Consider the following 25,315-nt stretch of genomic DNA (forward strand, 5'->3'; position numbering starts at 1 on the left):
ACAAGTAACCAGACAGTTATCGCCTATTACATTATTTTGATATTTTCTTATCTCGTTGTTTTCTTCAACGGTACAATACCCACGATATACAAGAACGCATAATATAAAGAGTACTCTTTATATATAAACAATTGCAGCGTGGAAGGTGTTTATAAGCCATTTAAGAAACACACAAAACCGTTAGATTCACTTCAACATTTAAATTTAATTTGTCAAAACATTTTCGTCACTTTGAGACCGCGACCTGTTCACTGACAAAGCTTCGTGACTCAAAATAAGCAACAAAGATATCCAAGGCAGAGTAGTACAATTGTTTCATGCTACTTCATTTTATTAAACACTGTAAGTTTTACATCAGTTTTAAAATGTCGAGCAATCTTCAGCCACTTGTAGAATTTTCCAATCAAACGGACAATGCACATTCTTATCCCTATTTCATTTGCCAACATTATAAAGAGGGTAGATATGTAGACAGAGAGGTTGATTTTATTCTTAAGAACATGATAGTAGTAAATTTTATCTGCATATATATATATATGTTTAATGTTGACTGTCAGAAACAAAAAAGAGACCTTAATAACAGAGTAGACATTAATAACATATTTTGTTCGAGTCGGTCTCTAACTATTCTGAACTTTTCCCCTGTAGAGGCACAAACGCTTCTGCCAGAAGATTCTGTAGACTCAACAGGTGAAACTCAGAGCAAAACAAAAAAAATATATATTCTGAATTTACCTCTCCTATATATTCTTAATTTATATTCTTAATTTATGCTTGCTCGGATCTTTCTGGTTTGAACGGCAGTTTTTTCAAGCGGTGTATCGATCTATTGCATTTCAATCTGTTTTAGGGTTAGGATTAGGGGTGGGGGGAGGGAGGGTATCTTTTTTTCTTCACAAATGATACCCAATCTGTTTCTTAAACGAGGGACATATTCATATGACACAGAATGTTTTTTTATCTGAATAGGCGTCAGTGATTGGTTGAAATTGCAGAAATTGAAGAAAATAAACAACAAATATCTTACAAACTACAGAATTTTCTCAATAAAGCCAAGAGAAAAAGATGTTTTATAAACACATTCTACCAGTATACGAAGTTTCAAATTTTTTAGTTACATAGAAATTATTTTAAAAATCTGCAGGTCAAAGTGAAAAGACCCAATATATATTCTGAATCTACCTCTCCTATATATTCTTAATTTACACTTGCTCTTCTACAAAGAAAAAGAAATTTTTAATGACAAATAAGTCTTTCCTCAAATTCACTTTATTTTTTTTAAAGAAAATCTCCAATGTTGGAAATTACAAAAATATATCGAATTCAACTGAATTGCCTCCCTTCAACCGGTGTCACCCGAATCATTAAAGAGACCCGATCCAATTCTACGTTGGACGGTTTCGAAAAGGGTTTATTGACAGATTAAGGATTCGATCACGTCTTTCATTAATTAGGGTCGAAATCAAGTCTCTTGATTTACATGTAGATATATATTTAATTACTTTTTTTAAAAGTTGTGTTGGCTTTAAGCGTAGTTCTTCCTGCTTTCACACTTCGTATCCACGTGTTTAATGTAAACTTTCACCACGCAGTTCAGATGCCTTTATTTAACATTCAGCGGTAAGTACAAAAAGGATTATTACCAACGCATGTCATTGATTCATAACCAATATATTGTCGTATTGTTTGTGTTGGGAGCCGGGGTGTCCGTACATTTTGTCATTAATGTGGTTTTGTTTCATAATTGTTATCAAAAATTAATGTCTTGAAGGCCTAATGAAAATCAAAGTTTTCCCTCAAAAATATGGGTACTACTAGCGAACAGTGGTCCCGGTGCGCGCAGTCGCGCATCCGCGCTAGCTAGTCGTGACTAGGCGATCCTACAACGACTACCTAGCAAAGTAAATAAAACACAAAATAAAATAATTTTTTTACAAAGTAAGTAACACAAAAACACAAAGTAAGGATCGACTAGTCATGACTAGCTACAACGGATGCGCGAGTGCGCGCACCGGGACCACTGTTCGCTAGTAGTACCAAAATATGTTATTGCTTAGTTCTAGTCTTTCGATTTTAAGGTCCAATATTTTCTGTTTTACAAAACAGGTTAGGGCTAACGTTAAACGTTTCAGCTGGGTTGAATTTCGTATTCGACGAACAGAACTGTAACCATTATTTGTTGCTGTAGCTATACTGCCCCTCCGATTTAAAGTCTTAAAAATAGTTTGTTTACGAAGATTTGGCTGCTGTGTTGTGCAAATCAAATCAGTTTGGTAATCAGCTTTGATCGTAATCAAAGACTTGTTTCTGTTATAAAACTATTTATTGAATTTATTTGTTTGTCCGTATTATTTATTATAAAGCTATAGCCTCGAGCCGACCAAAGCCGTGTGAATGGATTTGGTAGACGGTAACTGAAAGAAGCCCGTCCTATATATGTGTGTTTTTGTGTCTGTGTTTGTCCCCCCAAAATCGCTTGACAACCGATGGTGGTATGTTTACGTCCCCGTAACTTAACGGTTCGGTAAAAGAGATCGATAGAATAAGTACTAAGCTTACAAAGAATAAGTCCTGGGATCGAATTGCTCAACTAAAGGTGGTGCTCCAGCATGGCCGCAGTCAATGACTGAAACAAGTAAAAGAGAATAAATTAGACTGGAGCCTGGTGCAAACTTCCAAGTGTGCCAGCTCAGTCAAACCGTCCAACCCATGCCAGATGTATGATGACGATGGCAGCAAAGAAAACATCCCTTGCAGCAAGTTATAACTTTTGCTTTCATGAAACTTATTCTGTCATCCACTTTGCATCTCTATTTATTATAAACTAGCACTATTACCTGGCAACGCCAGGTCATAGTGCTAGTGCATGCATATACAGTTACGTGCATGTGCACATACACGCGAGTACTGCCCAAATCTCCGACCAATCACATACAGCTAGCTGGCATTCAATTGGCGTATCAAGTTTTGGGTATTTTGATTGGGTTTTGGATAGGAAATTCACAAAAAAGTCACTTCTATTGATTTTTTAATGGCTTTGCGGGGTGACTGAGGAAATGTAAAGATGTGCACGACCACCCTTGGACGGTTTTGAATGACCATAGAAAGTGCGAGCCCTCTAACTGAAAAATTGTGGATTTGTATAAAGGACACATACACACACACACACACAGACATTTTGCCGTTTATATATATAGAGATGATGTTCTGTTTTCTTTTTCCTTTACAGATATGATGCTAACAGTAACTCAACTGGAACAGTTTCGAAAGCCACATATCTTTCAAGATTAAAACATCTCTTGCAAGATGCAAATAAACGCAAAGAAGAATTAACCTCTTCTCCGTCAGCTCAGAAAACCTCAGGTAAATGTTCACGTTGAATATATTTATTTCTTTATTGCCTACAAGGGGCTAAACACAGAGGAGATAGACAAGGACAGACAAAGGGATTAAGTCGATTACATCAACCCCAGTGCGTAACTGGTACTTATTTAATCAAGGATGAAAGGCAAAGTCGACCTCGGCGGAATTTAAACTCGGAACGTAACAGCAGACGAAATATCGCTACGCATTATGCCCAGTGGGCTAACAATTCTGCCAGCTAGGCACAAGGCCCCAAATTTTTTGCCGCTGCCAGTCAATTGGATTGACCCCAGTACACTACTGGTACTTAATTTACAAATCCCAAAAGGATGAAAGGCAAAGTCAACCTCGGCAGAATTTGAACTCAGAACATAGCGGCAATAGAAATACCGCTAAGCATTTCGCCCTGCATGCTAACGTTTCTGCCCGCTCGCTGCCCTTCACATTGAATATATTAAATCATTAATTTTCTATATTGATATTCTTGAGTAACCCCTGACAGTTAATTGAAGGGATTCATTGTCATGTAAACTCGTTTATGATTACATTTAGAAACAAACTGTAAAACTTACCACAAAAATAATGTGTTTAGGTGTTAGTTTGAATTTGTTCTTCGTTTAGGCAAAGGCAGTGGCACATAAAAGGCACCATTCGAGTGTGATCGTTACCAGCGTCGCCTTACTGGCACTTGTGCCCGTGCTAGTAGGGTGCCAAGAGCACCATCCGAGCGTGATCGTTACCAGAGCAGCCAACTGGCTTCTGTGCCAGTGGCATGTAAAAGGGCACCATTCGAGTGTGATCGTTAACAACGTCGCGTTACTGGCACCTGTGCCAGGGGCATGTGTAAAAAGATTCTAGCGAGGTCATTGCCAGTACTGCTTGACTGGCCCCCGTGCTGGTGGCACGTAAAAAGCACCCGTTACACTCTCGGAGTGATTGGCGTTAGGAAGGGCATCCAGCTGTAGAAACTCTGCCAGATCAAGATTGGAGCCTGGTGCAGCCACCAGGCTCCAGTCTGATTTGGAATGGTTTCTATGGCTGGTATATGTATTGTAAATAATGGCTGGTATATTATATTGTATATAATTTCAGAAAAACCTGAGCACACTGATGAAGTTGTTGTCCAAGGAACAGCTGAAGATGATGGTGGTGTTACTGTGGAAGAGATTAAAGAAGACAAAGAACAAGAAGTACATCGCAAGAAAAAGAAGAAACACAAAGGCAAAAACAAAACACCAGGTCCCCAGGTGAAAGAAACCGAAGTTGCCCCGACGGAAGAAACTGAAAGCAATCAAGTATCAACTAAACATAAAAAACGTAAAAGAAAAGGTTCTGTAAATGATGATGATGAGGCCAATTCTTTAGGTGGTGTTGCTAAAAAACTGAAATTTGATCCTGAAAGTGTAGGTAAATATGAGGATGAGGTGAGCGTGAAAGTGGACACAGAGGCAGATGTGGATGCAAATGGCGTGAATGAGGACCAACATTTGGAAGTGCCCCTTGAAAAACAGAATGGGGATATTAATGAAAGCTTTACCCAAGAAGGACCACATGAGTTTGGGGGATTCACCATTCTTGGAGAATACAAAAGACAGGAAGTACAAAAGGTGAGATGTTATTTTGTTTCATTACTCGTCCTTTATTCAAGCGCTAACCAACATTCTCCTTACTTGTTTTCAAATATAAGCTATGAAATTCCACGGTAGCACCACCACTACCCAAGCAGTCATGTTAGGAAACCCCATGGAGTCTAGCACATTTATTCACACACACACACACATTGGGCTTCCATACAGTCTCCATCTGTTTCAAATTTTGCTCACATTGCTCAACCCTAGGCTATATTAGAAGATACTGTCCCAAAGGTGGCGAGCTGGCAGAATCGTTAGCACACCGGGCGAAATGCTTGGCGGTATTTCGTCTGTCCCTACGTTCTGAGTTCAAATTCCGCCGAGGTCAACTTTGCCTTTCGTCCTTTCGGGGTCGATAAATTAAGTACCAGTTACACACTGGGGTCGATGTAATCAACTTAATCCTTCCGTCTGTCCTTGTTTGTCCCCTCTATGTTTAGCCCCTGGAGGGCAATAAAGAAATAAGAAATGTTAGCACGTCAGCCAAAAATGCTTACTGGTATTTCGTCTGTCTTTATGATCTGAGTTCAAATTCCACCGGGATCGACTTTGCCTTTCATCTTTTCGGGGGTCAATAAATTAAGTACCAGTTGCATACTGGGGTCAATCTAATCGACTGCCTCCCACCCTCCCTTAAAATTTTGGGCCTTGTGCCTAGAATAAAAAAGATTATCCAGTATATTGTTGCAAGTAAAACTGATAGGATGTAACTTGGCTGCTATTTCCAACCGTTTAACCTTTTCAGTATCAACCTGGCTGAAACCACCTCTGGCTCTGTAGTACAAATGTCTTATTTTCATAAGTTTTGAATGAAAATCTTCTACCAAACCTTAATCACAATTTATGTTCCTAACACTAACTGAATGATAGCTAGGATATTTTACTAAACTCTTTGTTATATTTTAAACTAGCATTAAAGACCCATCGTTGCCGGGTCATAGTGCTAGTGCATGTATATATGTGTACATATTACATGTACATCTATATATATACATCTACACATAAAATACAAAATACAAAGTTATATCTTGATATCGCTAGTGATAACAATACTCAAAATAATTAACAGACTGGAATTGTTAGCCTGTCTCTTGTAATTTCGATCAATTGTATCTTGTCCTCCCTTTTGTATAGAAGTGTGGCTACAATCCAGCCTACCTCTACTTCGGGGGAAGGGGGCATTTTTTATTTTTTTCCGGGATGTCCTACGTCCCAGATATAAAGGTAAAAAAATATTTCCACTTTGCAAGTTCGAGTCGAGTACTCCCTTGCACGCTCCGTTGACTCGAACCTTGCTTCTATTGTGGCGAATTTACCGCCTCTGATTAGATATCTTTCATAGTCGCACCAAGACACTTTTCGAAGGTGCTTTCCTCCATGTGTTGAAATCTTTTTTCTCTACATTGTATACTTTATAGACAATAGTCTTTTCTTTAGTTTAATTTTTTATTATCCATCTGGACTATTCCATTTCTGCACGCTAATTTTATTTTTAATTTATTCCCATTCATGTGAAACCACTTATTCAAGTTATAGACAATAGTCTTTTCTTTAGTTTAATTTTTTATTATCCATCTGGACTATTCCATTTCTGCACGCTAATTTTATTTTTAATTTATTCCCATTCATGTGAAACCACTTATTCAAGTCATTGATGCAATTTTATACCAATTGCTATTTTTATTTTTTTTTTATGTTACGATTATATTATACTTTAGTTTGATTTTAATTATTACTTACTACATATAATTCAATTGTTATTATTATTTTTATAGTTAAAGTGAAAGTATCTGACATAAAATAGAGAAATGTTTTTATTTCACTTTTAACACGTAATACTGAATTAGTGGAGAAGATATGATATTGCTATGGGCTCGCTCTAGGCAAGAAGTTGAACTTTTTTTTGCCCATGAAACTACAGGGACCCTAAGTAAAGCATGTGTAAAATTTGAATGAAATTGGTTGTGTAGTTCTCAAATTTTAGGGAAACACACACACAGACAAAGACACACATTCTCAGTTTTATATATATAAAGATTCATTGAAAGAAAAATAGAGCATCTCAACAGAAATACGGTAACAAAAGGGTTAAGGAACCAGATAAATGTTGTGTTGGTTCACTTTTACCATTCTTTGCTGTAGTATTGTTTTTATCCTTATTACAGGTGTCTCGGAAATTACCGGATTGGCTGGTAAATCCAAATTTGATAAAAACTGATCTCTCAGATGAAAAAATACACATTTCCAAATTTGAAGGTCTTGATGCTAAACTAAAGAAGAAGCTTCAAGAGAATGGAGTCAATTATTTCTTTCCAGGTATGCTTTTCCCTTTCTCTTCAGTTTAACCCTTTCTTGCCAGCATCGCCTGGACCCCATGCTGGTGGCACGTAAAAGGCACCATCCAATCGTGGCCGTTTGCCAGCCTCGTCTGGCACGTAAAAAGCACCCACTACACTCACGGAATGGTTGGCGTTAGGAAGGGCATCCAGCAGTAGAAACATTGCCAGATCGACTGGGCCTAGTGCAGCCTTCTGGCTTCCCAGACCCCAGTTGAACCATCCAACCCATGCTAGTATGGAAAGCGGACGCTAAACGATGATGATGATGTTACCAACCCGGCTGAAACCACCTCTGGCTCTGTAGTACAAATGTCTTGTTTTCATAAGTTTTGAATTAAAATCTTTCACCAAACCTTAGTCACAACTTATGTTCCTAACACTGGCTTAATGATTATTAAGTTATTTTACTAAATTCTTTGTTATATTTAAAATTAATTGAAAGAAACACAGAGCATCTCAACAGAAGTATGATCACAAAAGGGTTAAAATATATAATAGAGAAATAATTCTTAACCCTTTCGTTACCAACCCGGCTGCAACCGCCTCTGGTTCTGTAGTACAAATATCTTGTTTTCATAAGTTTTGAATTAAAATCTTCCTGCAAACGTCAGTCACAATTTATGTTCCTAACACTGGCTTAATGATAACTAAGTTATTTTACTAAATTCTTTGTTATATTTAAAATTAATTGAAAGAAACACAGAGCATCTCAACAGAAGTATGATCACAAAAGGGTTAAAATATATAATAGAGAAATAATTCTTAACCCTTTCGTTACCAACCCGGCTGCAACCGCCTCTGGTTCTGTAGTACAAATATCTTGTTTTCATAAGTTTTGAATTAAAATCTCCTGCAAACGTCAGTCACAATTTATGTTCCTAACACTGGCTTAATGATAACTAAGTTATTTTACTAAATTCTTTGTTATATTTAAAATTAATTGAAAGAAACACAGAGCATCTCAACAGAAGTATGATCACAAAAGGGTTAAAATATATAATAGAGAAATAATTCTTAACCCTTTCGTTACCAACCCGGCTGCAACCGCCTCTGGTTCTGTAGTACAAATATCTTGTTTTCATAAGTTTTGAATTAAAATCTTCCTGCAAACGTCAGTCACAATTTATGTTCCTAACACTGGCTTAATGATAACTAAGTTATTTTACTAAATTCTTTGTTATATTTCAAGTAATTGAAAGAAACACAGATCATCTCAAAAGAAATACAGTAACAAAAGGGTTAAGAAATAGCACCAGGTGACGGTGCCACATTAAAAGCACCCAGTACACTCTGTAAAGTGTTTGGCATTAGGAAGGATATCCAAGGTGGCAAACTTGCTGAATCGTTAGCATGCTGGGTGAAATGCTTAGCGGTATTTTGTCTGCCGTTATGTTCTGAGTTCAAATTCCGCCAAGGTTGACTTTGCCTTTCATCCTTTCGGGGTCAATTAAATAAGTACCAGTTACGCACTGGGGTCGATATAATCGACTTAATCCGTTTGTCTATCCTTGTTTGTACCTTCTGTGTTTAGCCCCTTGTGGGTAGTAAAGAAATAGGTATTTCGTCTGCTGCTACATTCTGAGTTCAAATACCGCCAAGATCGACTTTACCTTTCATCCTTTCGGGGTCAATTAAATAAGTACCAGTTACACACTGGGGGTCGATATAATCGACTTAATCCGTTTTTCTGTCCTTATTTGTCCCCTCTGTGTGTAGCCCCTTGTGGGCAGTAAAGAAACAAGAAAAGGAGAATGGGCACCAGCCTGCCTAAAAGTTGCAGTAGAGGTCACCTGCCTACCTCGGTTGCTATGGCATTGAGGTAGATCCAGCCACTCCCGGGGGACAAAACCCTGATTTAAAACACTGGATGATGTATACATCATCACCATTATCGTCATTCAATGTCCATGTTCCATGCTGGCATGAGTTGGAGACTTAGACAGGATCTGATGTATCCAAGGACTGCATTAAGCTCCACTGTCTGCTTTGGTATCGTTTTTATGAAGACAAGATCTATAGGTGCAGGAGTGGCTGTGTTGTAAGAAGCTTGCTTCCCAACCACATGGTTCTAGGTTCAGTCCCACTGTGTGGTGCCTTCGGCAAGTGTCTTATACTATAGCCTCGGGCCAACCAAAGCCTTGTGAGTGGATTTGGTAGAGGGAAACTGAAAAAAAGCCCGTCGTATATATGTATATATATATGCATGTGTGTGTCTGTGTTTGTCCCCGTAGCATTGCTTGACAACCGATGCTGGTGTGTTTATGTCCCCGTTACTTAGCGGTTCAGCAAAAGAGACCGATAGAATAAGTACTGGGCTTACAAAAGAATAAGTCACGGGGTCGATTTGCTCGATTAAAGGCGGTGCTCTAGCATGGCCGCAGTCAAATGACTGAAACAAGTAAAAGAGTAAAGAGAGAGAGTATATATAAATATGTATGTATTTATGTGTATATGTTTGTCCTCTCCCCCATTGCTTGACAACCGATGTTGGTATGCTTACGTCTCCGTAAAGTAGCGGTTCAGCAATAGAATAAATACCATGCTTACAGAGAATAAGTCCTGGTGTTGATTAGTTTGACTAAAGGCGGTGCTCCAGCATGGCCACATTCAAATGACTGAAGCAAGTAAAAAAAGTATTGTACTTTAGTTCTCACAGAAACCTGCTTGTTTTCTCAGCTGTTGGTCATCGATGTGTTTTGGTGGTCTGGGCTGGACTTGTCATAAGGTTCACAGACAACAGGTGGACTTGTGCAATTGCCAGTTGGTATCCTAGACATTAGGTGGCGATTTGGCAGAAGCGTTAGCACGCCAGGCGAAATGCTTTGCGGTATTTCATCTGCCGTTACGTTCTGGGTTCAAATTCCACCGAGGTCAACTTTGCCTTTCATCCTTTCGGAGCTGATAAATTAGGTACCAGTTACGCACTGGGGTCGATATAATCGGCTTAATCCGTTTGTCTGTCCTCTGTGGGTAGTAAAGAAATAGGTATCCTAGACATTAGAAAAGGCCGCTTGGTCAAGGTGGAAAAGAATGGTACAATGAAGACAGAATCAGAAGTCCATTGTGACCAATGGTCTGGTCAGTGCTTTGACGATGCTTAAGACTAATTATGTTATCATTTAATTGTTTTATTACTGATTTATTAATTACAGTGCAATACCAGCTTCTTCCGGTTCTACTAAAGGATGTTCGTTTTGGTGTGAATGTCGGCTGTGGAGGATACCGTCCTCGGGACATCTGTTGCTCCAGCCCGACCGGGAGTGGGAAAACATTTGCATTCGTCCTACCAATTCTTCAGGTAGAGTTCCAATATCATCTGTTTTTATCTTTTATTTTTTGCTTGTTTCAGTCTTAGGACCATGGCCATACTGGGGCACCGCCTTGGGGCATCTGGTCAAACAAATTGGCCCCTGTGCTTTCTTTGTTTTCTTTTTTTTAAGTCTAGTACTTTTCTTATCTGCCTTTTTAGCCAAACATTTATATGGACGTAAACAAACCAACACTGGTTGTAAAGCAGGATGGGGTTGGAACAAAGATACACACACACACACACACACTATGGGCACACAGTATCTGTTTACCAAATACATGAAAAGGCATAGTAGAAGACATTTGCCCAAGGTGCTACACAGTGGGACTGAACCTGAAACCACGTGGTTTCAAAATGAGCCCCGAAACCACACACCCATGCCCATAGCTACTTTAATGCTCACAATTTTGCAGTTATGCTGGAGTAACTTTTAGACCCTATTCAACTTAAGTGCATGTTGAATGCCATGCTAAAAGGCCTGAAGATGTATTTCTTGAGCTCAAATCCAAGTGGGGTTGACCTTTATCCTTGATCATTCATAGTGAGGCCAGTCCTAGGGTTGACTCAGTGCTGGGGCACTACCTATTTCTTTACTACCCACAAGGGGCTAAACACAGAGAGGACAGACAAACGGATTAAGCTGATTATATCGACCCCAGTGCGTAACTGGTACTTAATTTATCGACCCCGAAAGGATGAAAAGCTAAGTCGACCTCGGCGGAATTTGAACTCAGAACGTAAAGACAAACGAAATACCTATTTCTTTGCTACCCACAAGGGGCTAAATACAGAGGGGACAAACAAGGACAGACAAATGGATTAAGTTGATTATATCGACCCCAGTGCATAACTGGTACTTAATTTATCGACCTCGAAAGGATGAAAGGCAAAGTCGACCTCAGTGGAATTTGAACTCAGAACGTAGCGGCAGACGAAATACCGCTAAGTATTTCGCCCGGCGTGCTAATGTTTCTGCCAGCTCGCCGCCTTAGGTTTCTTTCAGTTTCTGTCTACCAAATCCACTCACAAGGTTTTGGTTGGCCTAAGGGTACAGTAGAAACACTTGCCCAAGGTGCCATGCTGTGGGACTGTCCCCAGAACTATGTGGTTGGTATGCAAGCTTCTCACCACACAGCCACACCTGCGCCTATATATATATCTCTTATTATAAAAGGCAGATTTTATCTGCCTCCCTTTGGGAGTTATACAAATCTACAATATAGGATTTCTTCAATTACAATTTACCTAGCATTTTTAAGAGTACAAGGCATCGCGTCATGCCAGGTCCAGTTTTTAAAATTTAAACTCCAATTAAGCAAAATTTACAGAAAACTCACATTCTGGTGTGTGTGTCAAATGCTTTTCTTAGTCTGGTTTACACCACACGCAAACGCACACACACAGTGGGCAACGAATAAAATGAAAGTAATTGACTTACTGTAGTGAGTGATTCTTTCACTTTGCCCCCCACTTCCTCTTTCCACACATAGACACGCAAATATATAAATAAAATTGTAAGCTAACGTGCGTGTGTGTGAGTGGGTGTGTGTGGGTGTGCGCGTGTGTGTGTGAGGGTGCGTGTGTGTGTGTGTGCGTGAGTGTGTGACAGGAAAGTTTTTTACGACGAATATAACACCTATATCCAAGTAGCAGAAAGATTAGACAGTAAGGTGTGATTTGAGGGAGATTTGGCTGCTATTTCTACCATGTCTAGCTGCCATGTAGGGGTCTCCCTCATAGGCTCATACATACATATATACATAGATAAGACAGTAAGGTGTGATTTGGGGGAAATTTGGCTGCTATTTCTACCAGGTCTAGCTGCCATGTAGGGGTCTCCCTCATAGGCTCATACATACATATATACATAGATAAGACAGTAAGGTGTGATTTGGGGGAAATTTGGCTGCTATTTCTACCAGGTCTAGCTACCATGTAGAGGTCCCCCTCATTGGCTCATATATATATACATACATAAGACAGTAAGGTGTGATTTGAGGGAGATTTGGCTGCTGTTTCTACCAGGTCTGTTAGGCCTTCTCATGTAAACTCAAGCTTTCTCATACCTTGAACATAAGACCAAAGCAGAGAATGTATTCTTTTATTCTTCTGCTTTTTCCAGCCATTGGTCTGTGGCCATGCTGGGGCAATGCCTTGAAGAATTGTAGTTTAATGAATCAACTCCAGTTTTATTTTTGTAAGCATTGTACTTATTCTATCTGTTTCCTTTGTCAAACCACTAGGTGACAGGGATGTAAACAAACCAACATTCGTTGTCAAGCAGTGGTGGAGGACAATCACAAGCACAGACACGCACACACACACACATACATGCATACACATATACACACATACATACATACATACATATATATATATATATGTGTGTATATATATATTGCAGCGTGGAAGGTGTTTGTAAGCCATTTAAGAAACACACAAAAACCGTTACATTCACTTCAACATTTAAATTTAATTTGTCAAAATATTTTCGTCGCTTTGAGACCGCGACCTGTTCACTGACAAAAATATCGTGCTAACAGGTCGCGGTCTCAAAGCGATGAAAATATTTTGACAAATTAAATTTAAATGTTGAAGTGAATCTAACGGTTTTTGTGTGTTTCTTAAATGGCTTATAAACACCTTCAACGCTGCAACTGTTTTCGTTCCAGCACACGATCTCAGATCAAGTCACTTGCTATGCAAGTACATCTCTGTAACTATATATATATTTATATATATATATATATATGTATATTGGTAAAAACAGTAAGATAACAAAAGAAGAAAGAGACCTCAATATTATGTAAATAGAGGAAATCTTTATATATAAAAGTGAGGTTGTGTGTCTGTCTCCTACGATTTAGATTCCTAACTACTCCCACATTTTGCGGTGCAGTTTAACCAAAACCGGGTATCTTATAGTCGTGATTCATATCGAGACCGTCTGGGTATTAGCGCGCGTCTATGATTTAAAAAAAAATTTAACATCAATTTTTCCCATTTTTAATCCATTTTTGACATATATAAGGGAAGTAACTCTCTAAAATTTATTATTAAATCTCAGAACGTAAAAAGCTACAGTAACACCCCTCCCCCTTTGTGGTTAGCCATATTGAGATGGCTATTATACTTTACATCTCTAAAAATGCTTATATAATTATTTCCCTTACAAACCCGAGCAACGCCGGGCGATACTGCTAGTATATATATATATATATATATATATATATAGGCTTCAGTTTCTGTCTGTCAAATCCATTCACAAGGCTTTGATTACCCTAAGGCTATAGTAGAAGTCACTTGCCTAAGGTGCCATGCATTGAGACTGAACCAGGAAGCATGTGGCTGGAAAGCAAACTTACTATGCATCCACTCCAGTGCCTATTAACCCTTTCGTTACTGTATTTATTTTGAGATGATCTGTGCTTCTTTCAATTACTTGAAATATAACAAAGAATTTAGTAAAATAGCTTAGTTATCATTAAGCCAGTGTTAGGAACATAAATTGTGACTAAGGTTTGGTGGAAGATTTTAATTCAGAACTTTTGGAAACAAGACATTTGTACTCAGAGCCAGAGCTGGTTTCAGCCGGGTTGGTAACGAAAGGGTTAAGAATTATTTCTCTATTGTATATTTTAACCCTTTTGTGACCATACTTCTGTTGAGATGCTCCGTATTTCTTTCAATTAATTTTAAATATAACAAAGAATTTAGTAAAATAACTTAATTATCATTCAGCTAGTGTTAGGAACATAAATTGTGACTAAGGTTTGGTGGAAGATTTTAATTCAAAACTCATGAAAACAAAACATTTGTACTCAGAGCCAGAATTGGTTTCAGCCGGGTTGGTAACGAAAGGGTTAAGAATTATTTCTCTATTATATATTTTAACCCTTTTGTGACCATACTTCTGTTGAGATGCTCTGTGTTTCTTTCAATTAATTTTAAATATAACAAGGAATTTAGTAAAATAACTTAGTTGTCATTCAGCTAGTGTTAGGAGCATGAATTGTGACTAAGGTTTGGTGGAAGATTTTAATTCAAAACTTATGAAAACAAGACATTTGTACTCAGAGCCAGAAGCAGTTTCAGCCGGGTTGGTAATGAAAGGGTTAAGGGAAAAGGTTTTGTAGTGAGATTTATTCTAGATTAGGGTTGCGACTATATATAAGTAAATACAGCATGTGCACTACGCAGGTCTTTAATTTTCTTACATTCATTTGTTTTTTATATATTTAAAAATTTTTGTTTGTTTCTATTTCTTTTTCAGTCACTTAAAGATCGAGTTGTGTGTCGCGTAAGGGCTCTTGTGGTTTTACCAGCCAGGAGTCTTGCACAACAAGTCTTCAATGTTTTCCGAACTTACGCTGCAGATCTAAATCTGAAGGTAAAATATTTTTGTACTCTTTGGCTTAAGATTATCTTAATTTGATGATTAGGAATCCAGATTAGTGTTTAGATCTTACCAACAAGGCCTTGCTTTTTCCTTTGTTCTCTCTTAACCATTTTGATACTGATCGGCATGAAACCTCCTTGGTTCTATGACAGAAAATTTCCTGTTTTCACCCTTAAGCTTTTCAAACAGACATATCTGTTCCAAAATATTCTAACTGTTTTACATTTAAACTGACTAGATCCAGCCTTTCACTGGAGAGCTAAGAGCACCATCCGAGTGTGATTGCTGCCAGAGCAGCTGACTGGCTTCTGTGATGGTGGCACGTAAAAACCACCATTCAAACGTAATTGTTACCAGCGTTGGCCTACTGGCACTTATACCGGTGACACGTGAAAAACATTCAAGTGAGATTGTTGCCAGTGCCACTGGACTGGCTCCTGTGCAGGTGGCATGTAGAAAACCCCACTTGAGTGTGACCGTTGCCAGTGCCTCCTGGTTGGCCCTTGTGCCAGTGTCACGTAAAAGCACCCACTACATTCTCGGAGAGGTTGGCATTAGGAAGGGCATCCATCTGTAGAAACTCTGCCAGATCAGATTGGAGCCTGGTGCAGCCATCTGGTTCGCCAGTCCTCAGTCAAATCGTCCAACCCATGCTAGCATGGAAAGCGGACGTTAAACGATGATGATCTTACAATGCCATTCTGAAAATAAAGAATCGCATCACTGAACTCTCAAGGCTACAAGATAATGAATCTTCATCATCATCATCCTTTAACGTCCGCTTTCCATGCTAGCATGAGTTGGACGGTTCAACTGAGATCTGGGAAGCCAGAAGGCTGCACCAGGCCCAGTCTGATCTGGCAGTGTTTCTACAGCTGGATTCCCTTCCTAATGCCAACCACTCCATGAGTGTAGTGGGTGCTTTTTATGTGCCACCTGCACAGGTGCCAGATGAGGCTGGCAAACAGCCACAATCGGATGGTGCTTTTTATGTGCCACCGCAAAACAATGTGAATAAATAAGCTTTAAATTTGAATACTGGATCTGGTTAAACTAACCAGATCCAGCCTCTCACACCTACCCTATAATCTCTCTCTATATATAAACAGCAAAATGTCTGTCTGTGTGTGTATATCCTTTATACAAATCCACAATTTTTCAGTTAGAGGGCTTGCACTTTCTATGGTCATTCAAAACCGTCCAAGGGTGGTCGTGCACATCTTTACATTTCCCCAGTCACCCTGCAAAGCCATTTAAAAAAAATCAATAGAAGTGACTTTTTGTGAATTTTCTATCCAAAACCCAATCAAAATACCCGAAACTTGATACGCCAATTGAATGCAGCTAGCTGTATGTGATTGGTCAGAGATTTGGACAGTACTCGCGTGTATGTGCGCACGCACTCAGCTGTATATGCATGCACTAGCACTATGACTCGGTAACACCGGGTCATAGTACTAGTGTCATTCTAAAAAAATAAATAATCACACCTTTGAATTGTTGAAGCTACAAGATAATGCTTGATTAGTTCACAAACAATCATCATCATCATTGTTTAATATTTGTTTCCCATGCTGTTACAATAAATGAATCTTTCACCATTGATCTGCACAATATGAACATGTAACTACTGTTTCAATCTGTTGCTATATTCGTCAGGTTATCTTAATTATGGGAGAGAACATCTTTCAAAAAGAACAAGAATCTCTTGTTGAGAAAAGGTAGGCATTTTCCTTTTCTTTTTTCCCATCCGGATTTCATAGAAATTTAGTTATAAACTTGTTTTGTCAATAGTCACTGTTGTCTTCTTGTAACTTCTATCTTCTATGCTGTTCTAAATTAGATTTTTTAACAAGATCTGACGGGGGCACGGACTGCATCATGCTTTAATCTCTGCTTTGGCTTGCTTTCTTATTTATTTACTGCCCACGAGGGGTTAAACATAAAGGGGACAAACAAGCACAGACAAACGGATTAAGTCAATTACATCGACTCCAGTGCGTAACTGGTACTTAATTTATCGACCCCGAAAGGATGAAAGGCAAAGACAGACGAAATACCTATTTCTTTATTACCCACAAGGGGCTAAACACAGAGGGGACAAACGGATTAAGTTGATTACATCGACCCCAGTGTGTAACTGGTACTTAATTTATCGACCCCGAAAGGATGAAAGGCTAAGTCAACCTCAGCGGAATTTGAACTCAGAACGTAAAGATAGACGAAATACCTATTTCTTTATTGCCCACAAGGGACTAAACATAGAGGGGACAAACAAGGGCAGACAAACGGATTAAGTCGATTACATCGAGCCCAAAAGGATGAAAGGCAAAGTCAACCTCGGTGGAATTTGAACTCAGAACGTAAAGTCAGACGAAATACCTATTTCTTTATTACCCACAAGGGGCTAAACATAGAGGGGACAAACAAGGGCAGACAAACGGATTAAGTCGATTACATCGACTCCAGTGTGTAACTGGTACTTAATTTATTGACTCCGAAAGGATGAAAGGCTAAGTCAACCTCAGCGGAATTTGAACTCAGAACGTAAAGATAGACGAAATACCTATTTCTTTATTGCCCACAAGGGACTAAACATAGAGGGGACAAACAAGGGCAGACAAACGGATTAAGTCGATTACATCGACCCCAAAAGGATGAAAGGCAAAGTCAACCTCGGTGGAATTTGAACTCAGAATGTTGTGGCAGATGAAATACCTATTTATTTATTACCCACAAGGGGCTAAACATGGGCAGACAAACGGATTAAGTCAATTACATCGACTCCAGTGCGTAACTGATACTTAATTTATCGACCCCGAAAGGATGAAAGGCAAAGTCAACCTCGGCGGAATTTGAAGACAAAACGTAAAGACAGACGAAATACCTATTTCTTTATTACCCACAAGGAGCTAAACACAGAGGAGACAAACAAGGACAGACAAACTGATTAAGTCAATTACATCGACCCCCAGTGCGTAACTGGTATTTAATTTATCGACCCCCAAAGGATGAAAGGCAAAGTCAACCTCAGCGGAATTTGAACTCAGAATGTTGTGGCAGACGAAATACCTATTTCTTTATTACCCACAAGGGGCTAAACACATGAAGGGACAAACAAGGACCGACAATTGGATTAAGTCAAATACATCAACCCCATTGCGTAACTGGTACTTAATTTATCGACCTCGAAAGGATGAAAGGCAAAGTCGACCTCGGCGGAATTTGAACTCAGAACGTAAAAACAGACGAAATACGGCTACGCATTTCGCCCAGCGTGATGATAATGATATACATATATATATATTTGTGTGTTTGTATGTGTGTAGATGATGATATATATTAACTTTACATTTGTTGTTATTGTTGTTAAAGGTCTTATGGTTATGAAAGTTTGGCTGACATCGTTGTGGCAACACCTGGAAAACTAGTGGACCACATCAATCAAACTGAAGGATTTGATTTAACACACCTGAGGTTCTTGGTAAGTTGCTTGCATTTGTTACATTAAGCCTTTGGGGTCATTCCTACTATTCTACTTTATTTCAGTTTTTGTACTGTACTGCCCATTAGTTCATTCTTGGAGGGTTCAGGTAGTATATCAGTTTCCCTTTAAGGAGTTGCTAGGCCTTTCCTCAACTTGTCTCAATTTCTGGAGCCAATTCAAAATGAGAAAGAGGGACAGAGGAAACAATAATGGACAGTAGGAGTGGCTGTGTGGTAAGTAGCTTGCTTACCAACCACATGGTTCCGGGTTCAGTCCCACTGCATGGCACCTTGGGCAGGTGTCTTCTTCTATAGCCTCGGGCCGACCAAAGCCTTGTGAGTGGATTTGGTAGACGGAAACTGAAAGAAGCCCGTCATATATATATATATGTGTGTTTGTGTGTCTGTGTTTGTCCCCCCAACATCGCTTGACAACCGATGCTGGTGTGTTTACGTCTCCGTAACTGAGCAGTTTGGCAAAAGAGACCGATAGAATAAGTACTAGGCTTACAAAGAATAAGTCCTAGTGTTGATTTCCTCGACTAAAGGCGGTGCTCCAGCATGGCCACAGTCAAATGACTGAAACAAGTAAAATAGTACTTTATTTTTCAACCCCAGACATTGAACTCAAAGCTCAGAGAGTGGGAACAAATACTGTAAGACATGTCCAACTGTCCTAATTACTTCCTGTCTTTTGGGGATTAATTGAAGAATATTACGTTAAGCAAAGATTCGGAGAGTACAGTACTTTTTGTGTATTTAGTTTATTAATCTCTCATGCTTATACGTGATCCATTTTGTCATGGCCCTTGGCACCAACAGAACTATGAAGACTTTTATGGAAAGAAGTTTACTTTCCAAACACATGGTTCCAGTCATGGCACCTTGGGCAGGGGCCTTCTGCTTTAGCCTTGGGCTGATGAAAACCTTGTAAGTGAATTTCATACATCATGCCAGTGGCACATAAAAGGGCTCCATTCGAGTGTGATTGTTACCAGCGTTGCCTTACTGGCACTTGTGCCCGTGCTAGTAGGGTGGCAAGAGCACCATCCGAGTGTGATCGTTGCCAGAGCGACCAACTGGCTCCGTACCGGTGGCACGTAAAAGGGCACCATTCGAGCATGATCGTTACCAACATTGCCTTACTGGCTCCTGTGCAGAACGCACATAAAAAGCATCATTTAAGTGTAGCCATTGCCAGTATCGCCTGACTGGCACTCATGCCAGTGGCACATAAAAGCACCCACTACACTCTCGGAGTGGTTGGCGTTAGGAAGGGCATCCAGCTGTAGAAACTCTGCCAGATCAAGATTGGAATCTGGTGCAGCCATCTGGTTCCCCAGTCCTCAGTCAAATCGTCCAACCCACGCTAGCATGGAAAGCAGACATTAAACGATGATGGTGATCAGGAACACAACATGACAGGGTTAAGACTACACATGGAGTATGAATGAAAGAAAGAATCACATACTTCTCAGGGAGCTAAGCAAGTTGGTGTGTATACAGACGTTGAAAGGGAGTGGTATTAAGGGGTCAATGAGTGTCAGTATTGGAAAGCTTGTCTTTAAAAGTAACAAAAGGAGTTGTAAAGATATTGCAAAGCTGGTACACTGGGGGACACCAAGGTTATGTTGTAATGGTTTTGTTTCTTTTTGTGAAGGTCATCGATGAAGCAGATCGTGTCTTTGATGTTATCAAGTATGATTGGTTGACCACCTTGGAGAAAGCAGTTTACAAGATACCAGTGTCTGACTCTGTTACCAGTTGTAGACCAAAGCCTGGTCCCATAACAATAAATCAGTAAGTCGTTCTTATTCTTCTTATTTAATTACTGCCCACAGGGGGCTAAACATAGAGGGGACAATCATCATCATCATTGTTCGACCGTGGTCGAGACAATGGAATTTACCATGCTACGCCAGACTTCACGGTCCATCATGGCATTACGGAGGTCCTGTTGCTGGATGCCTGTATCCCTGGAGATTTCATCAGGGTAGGAGAGTGTGCGCCCTCTGTTATTGTGAGTAGATGGCTTCCAGAGGAGAAGAGGAGAAATTACCTCTTTTCCAGCTCTACAACAATGTCCAGCAAACTGGACTCTCTTACCTTTCACAAGAGATGACACAGGTGGTAGTTTCCCATATATTTGCATTTTGGTTGGAGGGGACAAACAAGGGCATACAAAGTGATTAAGCCAATTACATCGACCCCAGTGCATAACTGGTACAATGTCTCTTACTACAAATATCATTACAACCATTGTAGCAGCGGCTGCTGTTGTTGTTTCCATATTGGCATGGATGGGTTGGACAGTTTGACAGGACCTGATAAGCCAAAGGACTGCACCAAGCTCCACTGTCTGCTTTGACATGGCTTCTAAAGCTGGATGCCCTTCATAATGCCTACCACTTTACAGAGTATACTGGGTGCTTTTTACATGAGAGCACTCGTTTTGCTGCACATCACTGTACACAGCTTCCATGACTCATGTCATTTATTTAATCCCAGTTTCCTCTGTGACTGCCATCATCATCATCACCAACACAATATCTCTACAAAGATGCAGTCACTTATCTACTTTGTGAAGTTTAACATCCTGGGATCAGTCTCACTGTTGCTGTCTGTCGTATATATATGTGTGTGTGTATAGATATGATGATGATACATATGCACCTGTCAACATCAATGGAATTTGTAGCTGTGATACCAGTGCCGGTGGCACGTAAGAGAACCATCCGAACGTGGCCGTAGCCAGTGCCGCCCGACTGGCATCCGTGCCGGTGGCACGTAAAAAGCACCATCCGACCGTGGCTGTTGCCAGCTTCATCTGGTCCCCGTGCTGGTGGCACGTAAAAAGCACCCTCCAATCATGGCCGTTTGCCAGCCTCGTCTGGCACCTGTGCCGGTGGCACGTAAAAAGCACCATCCGATCGTGGCCATTTGCCAGCGTCGTCTGGCACCTGTGCCGGTGGCACGTAAAAAGCACCATCCGATCGTGGCCGTTTGCCAGCTTCGTCTGGCACGTAAAAAGCACCCACTACACTCACGGAGTGGTTGGCGTTAGGAAGGGCAACCAGCTGTAAAAACTCTGCCAGATCAGACTGGGCCTGGTGCAGCCTCCTGCCTTCCCAACCCGTCCAACCCATGCCAGCATGGAAAGCGGACGTTAAACGATGATGATGATGATCCAGTTACAGAAAATTTGCTTCATTAAACTCTGTCCAACCCATGCAAGCATAGAAAAGTGGATGTCAAAACAGCGATGGTGACAGTGATGATGAGGATGGGGGGGACTGACTTTTTTTTTTTTTAAATTTTTTTTTTATTAAATCTTCTGTCATCCATATTAATTAAAACACACAATGTTTTTCCTCTTATTTCAGGGTTTCAAAGATATCCACTCCGGTAAGGAAATATTTGTTTTCTTATTACTAATTCTCCTCTCTTTGATTCTTCTCTTAACTTTTTCTTTTTTTATTCCTGTTTTTTTTTTATTTTGTTTTCATTGTTTTTGTTTCACTCCTTTATTTTCATGGTTTGGTGTTGAGTGGAGCAGTCTGTCCATGTCCCTTAACACACCCTTACAGGCCCTGCAGAACTTGATGTGATTGATGTTATTCTTAGGCAACTGCAAGTTGATGATACAAGAAAAAACATGAGCAAGAAAGGGGTTCAGTTGTGGGGCAGGAGTTGGGGCAGATTTCCTGGGAAGGAAGGATTAGGGAAAGTAGCTAGTGCCAAGTTTGTGGGTAGAGTGGACCTTATCTGGGACACAAGAGGTACTCTCTTTACTCTTTTACTTGTTTCAATCATGCTGGAGCACTGCTTTTAATCAAGCAACTCGACCCCAGGACTTATTCTTTGTAAGCCCAGTACTTATTCTATCGGTCTCTTTTGCCGAACCGCTAAGTGACGGGGACGTAAACATACCAGCATCGGTTGTCAAGCGATGTTGAGGGGACAAACACAAACATACACGCGTACGCATATATATATATACATATATACAATGGTTTCAGCTTCTGCCCTATGGCATGGCACCTTGGGCCAGTGTTTTCTACCGTATAGCCTTGGGCTGACCACTGACTTGTGAGTAGATTTGGTAGGCAAAAGCTGAAGCACCCTATCGTGTGTGTGTGTCTGTGTTCCCCACCACTGCTTGACAACCAGTGTTGGTGTTCTTACATCCCTGTAACTTTACAGTTCAGCAAAAGTGACTGATAGAAGTACCCGGTTTAAAAAAATAGGTAGTGGAGTCCATCATCATCATCGTTTAATGTCCGCTTTCCATGATAGCATGGGTTGGACGGTTCAACTGGGGTCTGGGAAGCCAGAAGGCTGCGCCAGGCCCAGCCTGATCTACAGCTGGATGCCCTTCCTAACGCCAACCACTCCGTGAGTGCACAGGTGCCAGACGAAGCTGGCAAACGATCAGCTTGATTAAACTTCACAGCGGCTGTGATCCAGCCACAGTCTAATGACTGAAATAATTAAAAGATATGTATAAAAAAAGGTGAAATATACAATTTTTAATTAGCAATTTGGTTGCTAATAATAAATACTTAGGTAAATCCTGATGAGGCTGTACGTTGCTGAAATCATTGTAGAACTACCTCCTGAGTTGTCTCCCATACGTTATAAAAAAAAAAGAAATTGATTTGTTTTTGTTTTTTTCTCATTCTTTATCACTTGTCTGAACTAAGTTTTATAACTCCGCTTCCACTTCACCTAACAGCTTTTTACACTTGCCACATTCGTTGTCTGTTTTAATGAAATACAGGCTACCATTGTACAGTGTTTATTATACCTATTGCTAACGGTCTTCGGCTATCATATCCAGCATGTACCACGTTTTAACTTCTTATGGAAATTACTTGAGAGCCTTGTGAGTGGATTTGATAGACAGAAACTGAAAGACGCCTGCCATATATCTCTATATAATCAGACTACAATGAAACTGGTGGTGTTTATGTCAGCAAAACTTATATTACGCACTAGCACTATGACCTGGCAACGCCGGGTTATAATGCTAGTGCATGCATATACAGCGGCATGCGTGCGTGCGCACATACACGCGAGTACTGTCCAAATCTCCAACCGATCACATACAGCTAGCTGGCATTCAATTGGCATATCAAGTTTTGGGCATTTTGATTGGGTTTTGGATGGAAAATTCACAAAAAACTCACTTCTATTGATTTTTTAATGGCTTTGCGGGGTGACTGGGGGAAATGTAAAGATGTGCACGACCACCCTTGGACGGTTTTGAATGTGCGAGCCCTCTAACTGAAAAATTGTGGATTTGTATAAAGGACACGCACACAGACATTCGAGTGTGATCATTACCAGCGTCATCTTACTGGCACCTGTGCTGTTGGCATGTGTAAAAAGATTCAAGCGAGGTCGTTGCCAGTACCGCCTCACTGGCCTCCGTGCCGGTGGCACGTAAAAAGCATCCACTACACTCTCGGAATGGTTGGCGTTAGGAAGGGCATCCAGCTGTAGAAACTTTGCTAGATCAAGATTGGAGCCTTGTGCAGCCATCTGGTTCGCCAGCCCTCAGTCAAAATCATCCAACCCATGCTAGCATGGAAAGCGGACGTTAAACAATGATGATGATGATGATTTTTTATTTTTTGCTTGTTTCAGTCATTAAATTGCAGCCACTTTATGGCCTTGAAAAATTTTTAGCCAATTGGATTGACCCCCCCAGTACTTATATTTTTTTAAGCCTGGTACCTATTCTACTGTTCACTTTTGCTGAACCACTAAGTTATGGGGATATAAACACACTAACACCAGTTTGACAATCATTGGTGGGGACAAACACAGATACAATGTGACACACACACACACATACATGATGGGCTTCTTTCAGTTTCCATCTATCAAATCCACTCCCAAGGCTTTTGGTCAGCCGAAGGCTATGATAGAAGATTCTTGCCCAAGGTGCCAAACTGTGACTGAACCCAGAACCATGTGGTTAGGAAGCAAGCTTCTTACCACACAGTCAAGCCTGCATCTATCATTTACATATTTCAGTGTTTTACTTAATTTCTAAATTCCAGTTCCAAAAGTTGCTGTTTTCGGCAACTCTCACAGACGATTCAGAGAAACTGAAGAAAGTGAACCTCTTCCAGCCTCGGCTGTTTCTTGCTTCTCAAAATATTCTCAAGAATTCCAATAAATCTGGAAGGGAATCTACTCTACCCAACGCTGAAGAACCTGGTGATGGTAATATATTTCTGCTGTTTTTTTTTTTTTTATTCTTTTATTCTTTTACCCATCAGACTGCAGCCATGCTGGGGCATTGCCTTGAAGAATTTTTCGTCATAGGAATCACCCCCAGTACTCTTTGTTTTCTTTTTCAAAGCCTGGTGCTTACTCTAGTGGTCTCTTTTGCCAGACTGCTAAGTTATGAGGACGTAAACACACCAACACCAGTTGATAAGCAGCAGAGAACAGCAAACACAGACAAAGACACATACAAATATATATATGATTGCCATCCCACCAACACACACAGCACAATCCCTCCATTGATGAGCCGTTAGATGACTTTTAAGACCAGCTGCTAACTGGCAGGGTTTAAAACACAAGTGACATATATTATTCGAGTTTCTTCTATATCTTTGCCCTTTGGAATCTGACTCTGAAGCATTGGTTGGCTTGAGGCTATTGTAGAAGACACTTGCCCAAGGTGCCATACAGTCAGACTGAACCCAGAACTATGTGGTTGGGAAGCTAGCCTTTTACCACACAGCCACACCTGTTTTTCATTTTTTCT

General features: G+C 40.2%; 1 protein-coding gene across 1 annotated transcript in view; it reads left to right on the forward strand.

Moving 5' to 3' along the window:
* The first annotated feature begins 1,338 nt into the window (after positions 1–1,338).
* LOC115211832 (ATP-dependent RNA helicase DDX51) overlaps positions 1,339–25,315 on the forward strand; it is a 32,528-nt gene continuing 8,551 nt past the window's right edge. Inside the window, exons 1-11 of the mRNA XM_029780544.2 lie at positions 1,339–1,620; positions 3,230–3,363; positions 4,456–4,970; positions 7,160–7,310; positions 10,486–10,631; positions 14,917–15,033; positions 16,702–16,763; positions 18,418–18,526; positions 20,189–20,328; positions 21,912–21,933; positions 24,597–24,762. Of these exons, the coding sequence (XP_029636404.1) occupies positions 1,598–1,620; positions 3,230–3,363; positions 4,456–4,970; positions 7,160–7,310; positions 10,486–10,631; positions 14,917–15,033; positions 16,702–16,763; positions 18,418–18,526; positions 20,189–20,328; positions 21,912–21,933; positions 24,597–24,762 (1,585 nt within the window). The 5' untranslated portion in view covers positions 1,339–1,597. The remainder of the gene's footprint in view (positions 1,621–3,229; positions 3,364–4,455; positions 4,971–7,159; positions 7,311–10,485; positions 10,632–14,916; positions 15,034–16,701; positions 16,764–18,417; positions 18,527–20,188; positions 20,329–21,911; positions 21,934–24,596; positions 24,763–25,315) is intronic.

This window comes from Octopus sinensis, linkage group LG5 (assembly GCF_006345805.1).
Source record: "Octopus sinensis linkage group LG5, ASM634580v1, whole genome shotgun sequence".
Lineage (NCBI taxonomy): Eukaryota > Metazoa > Mollusca > Cephalopoda > Octopoda > Octopodidae > Octopus > Octopus sinensis.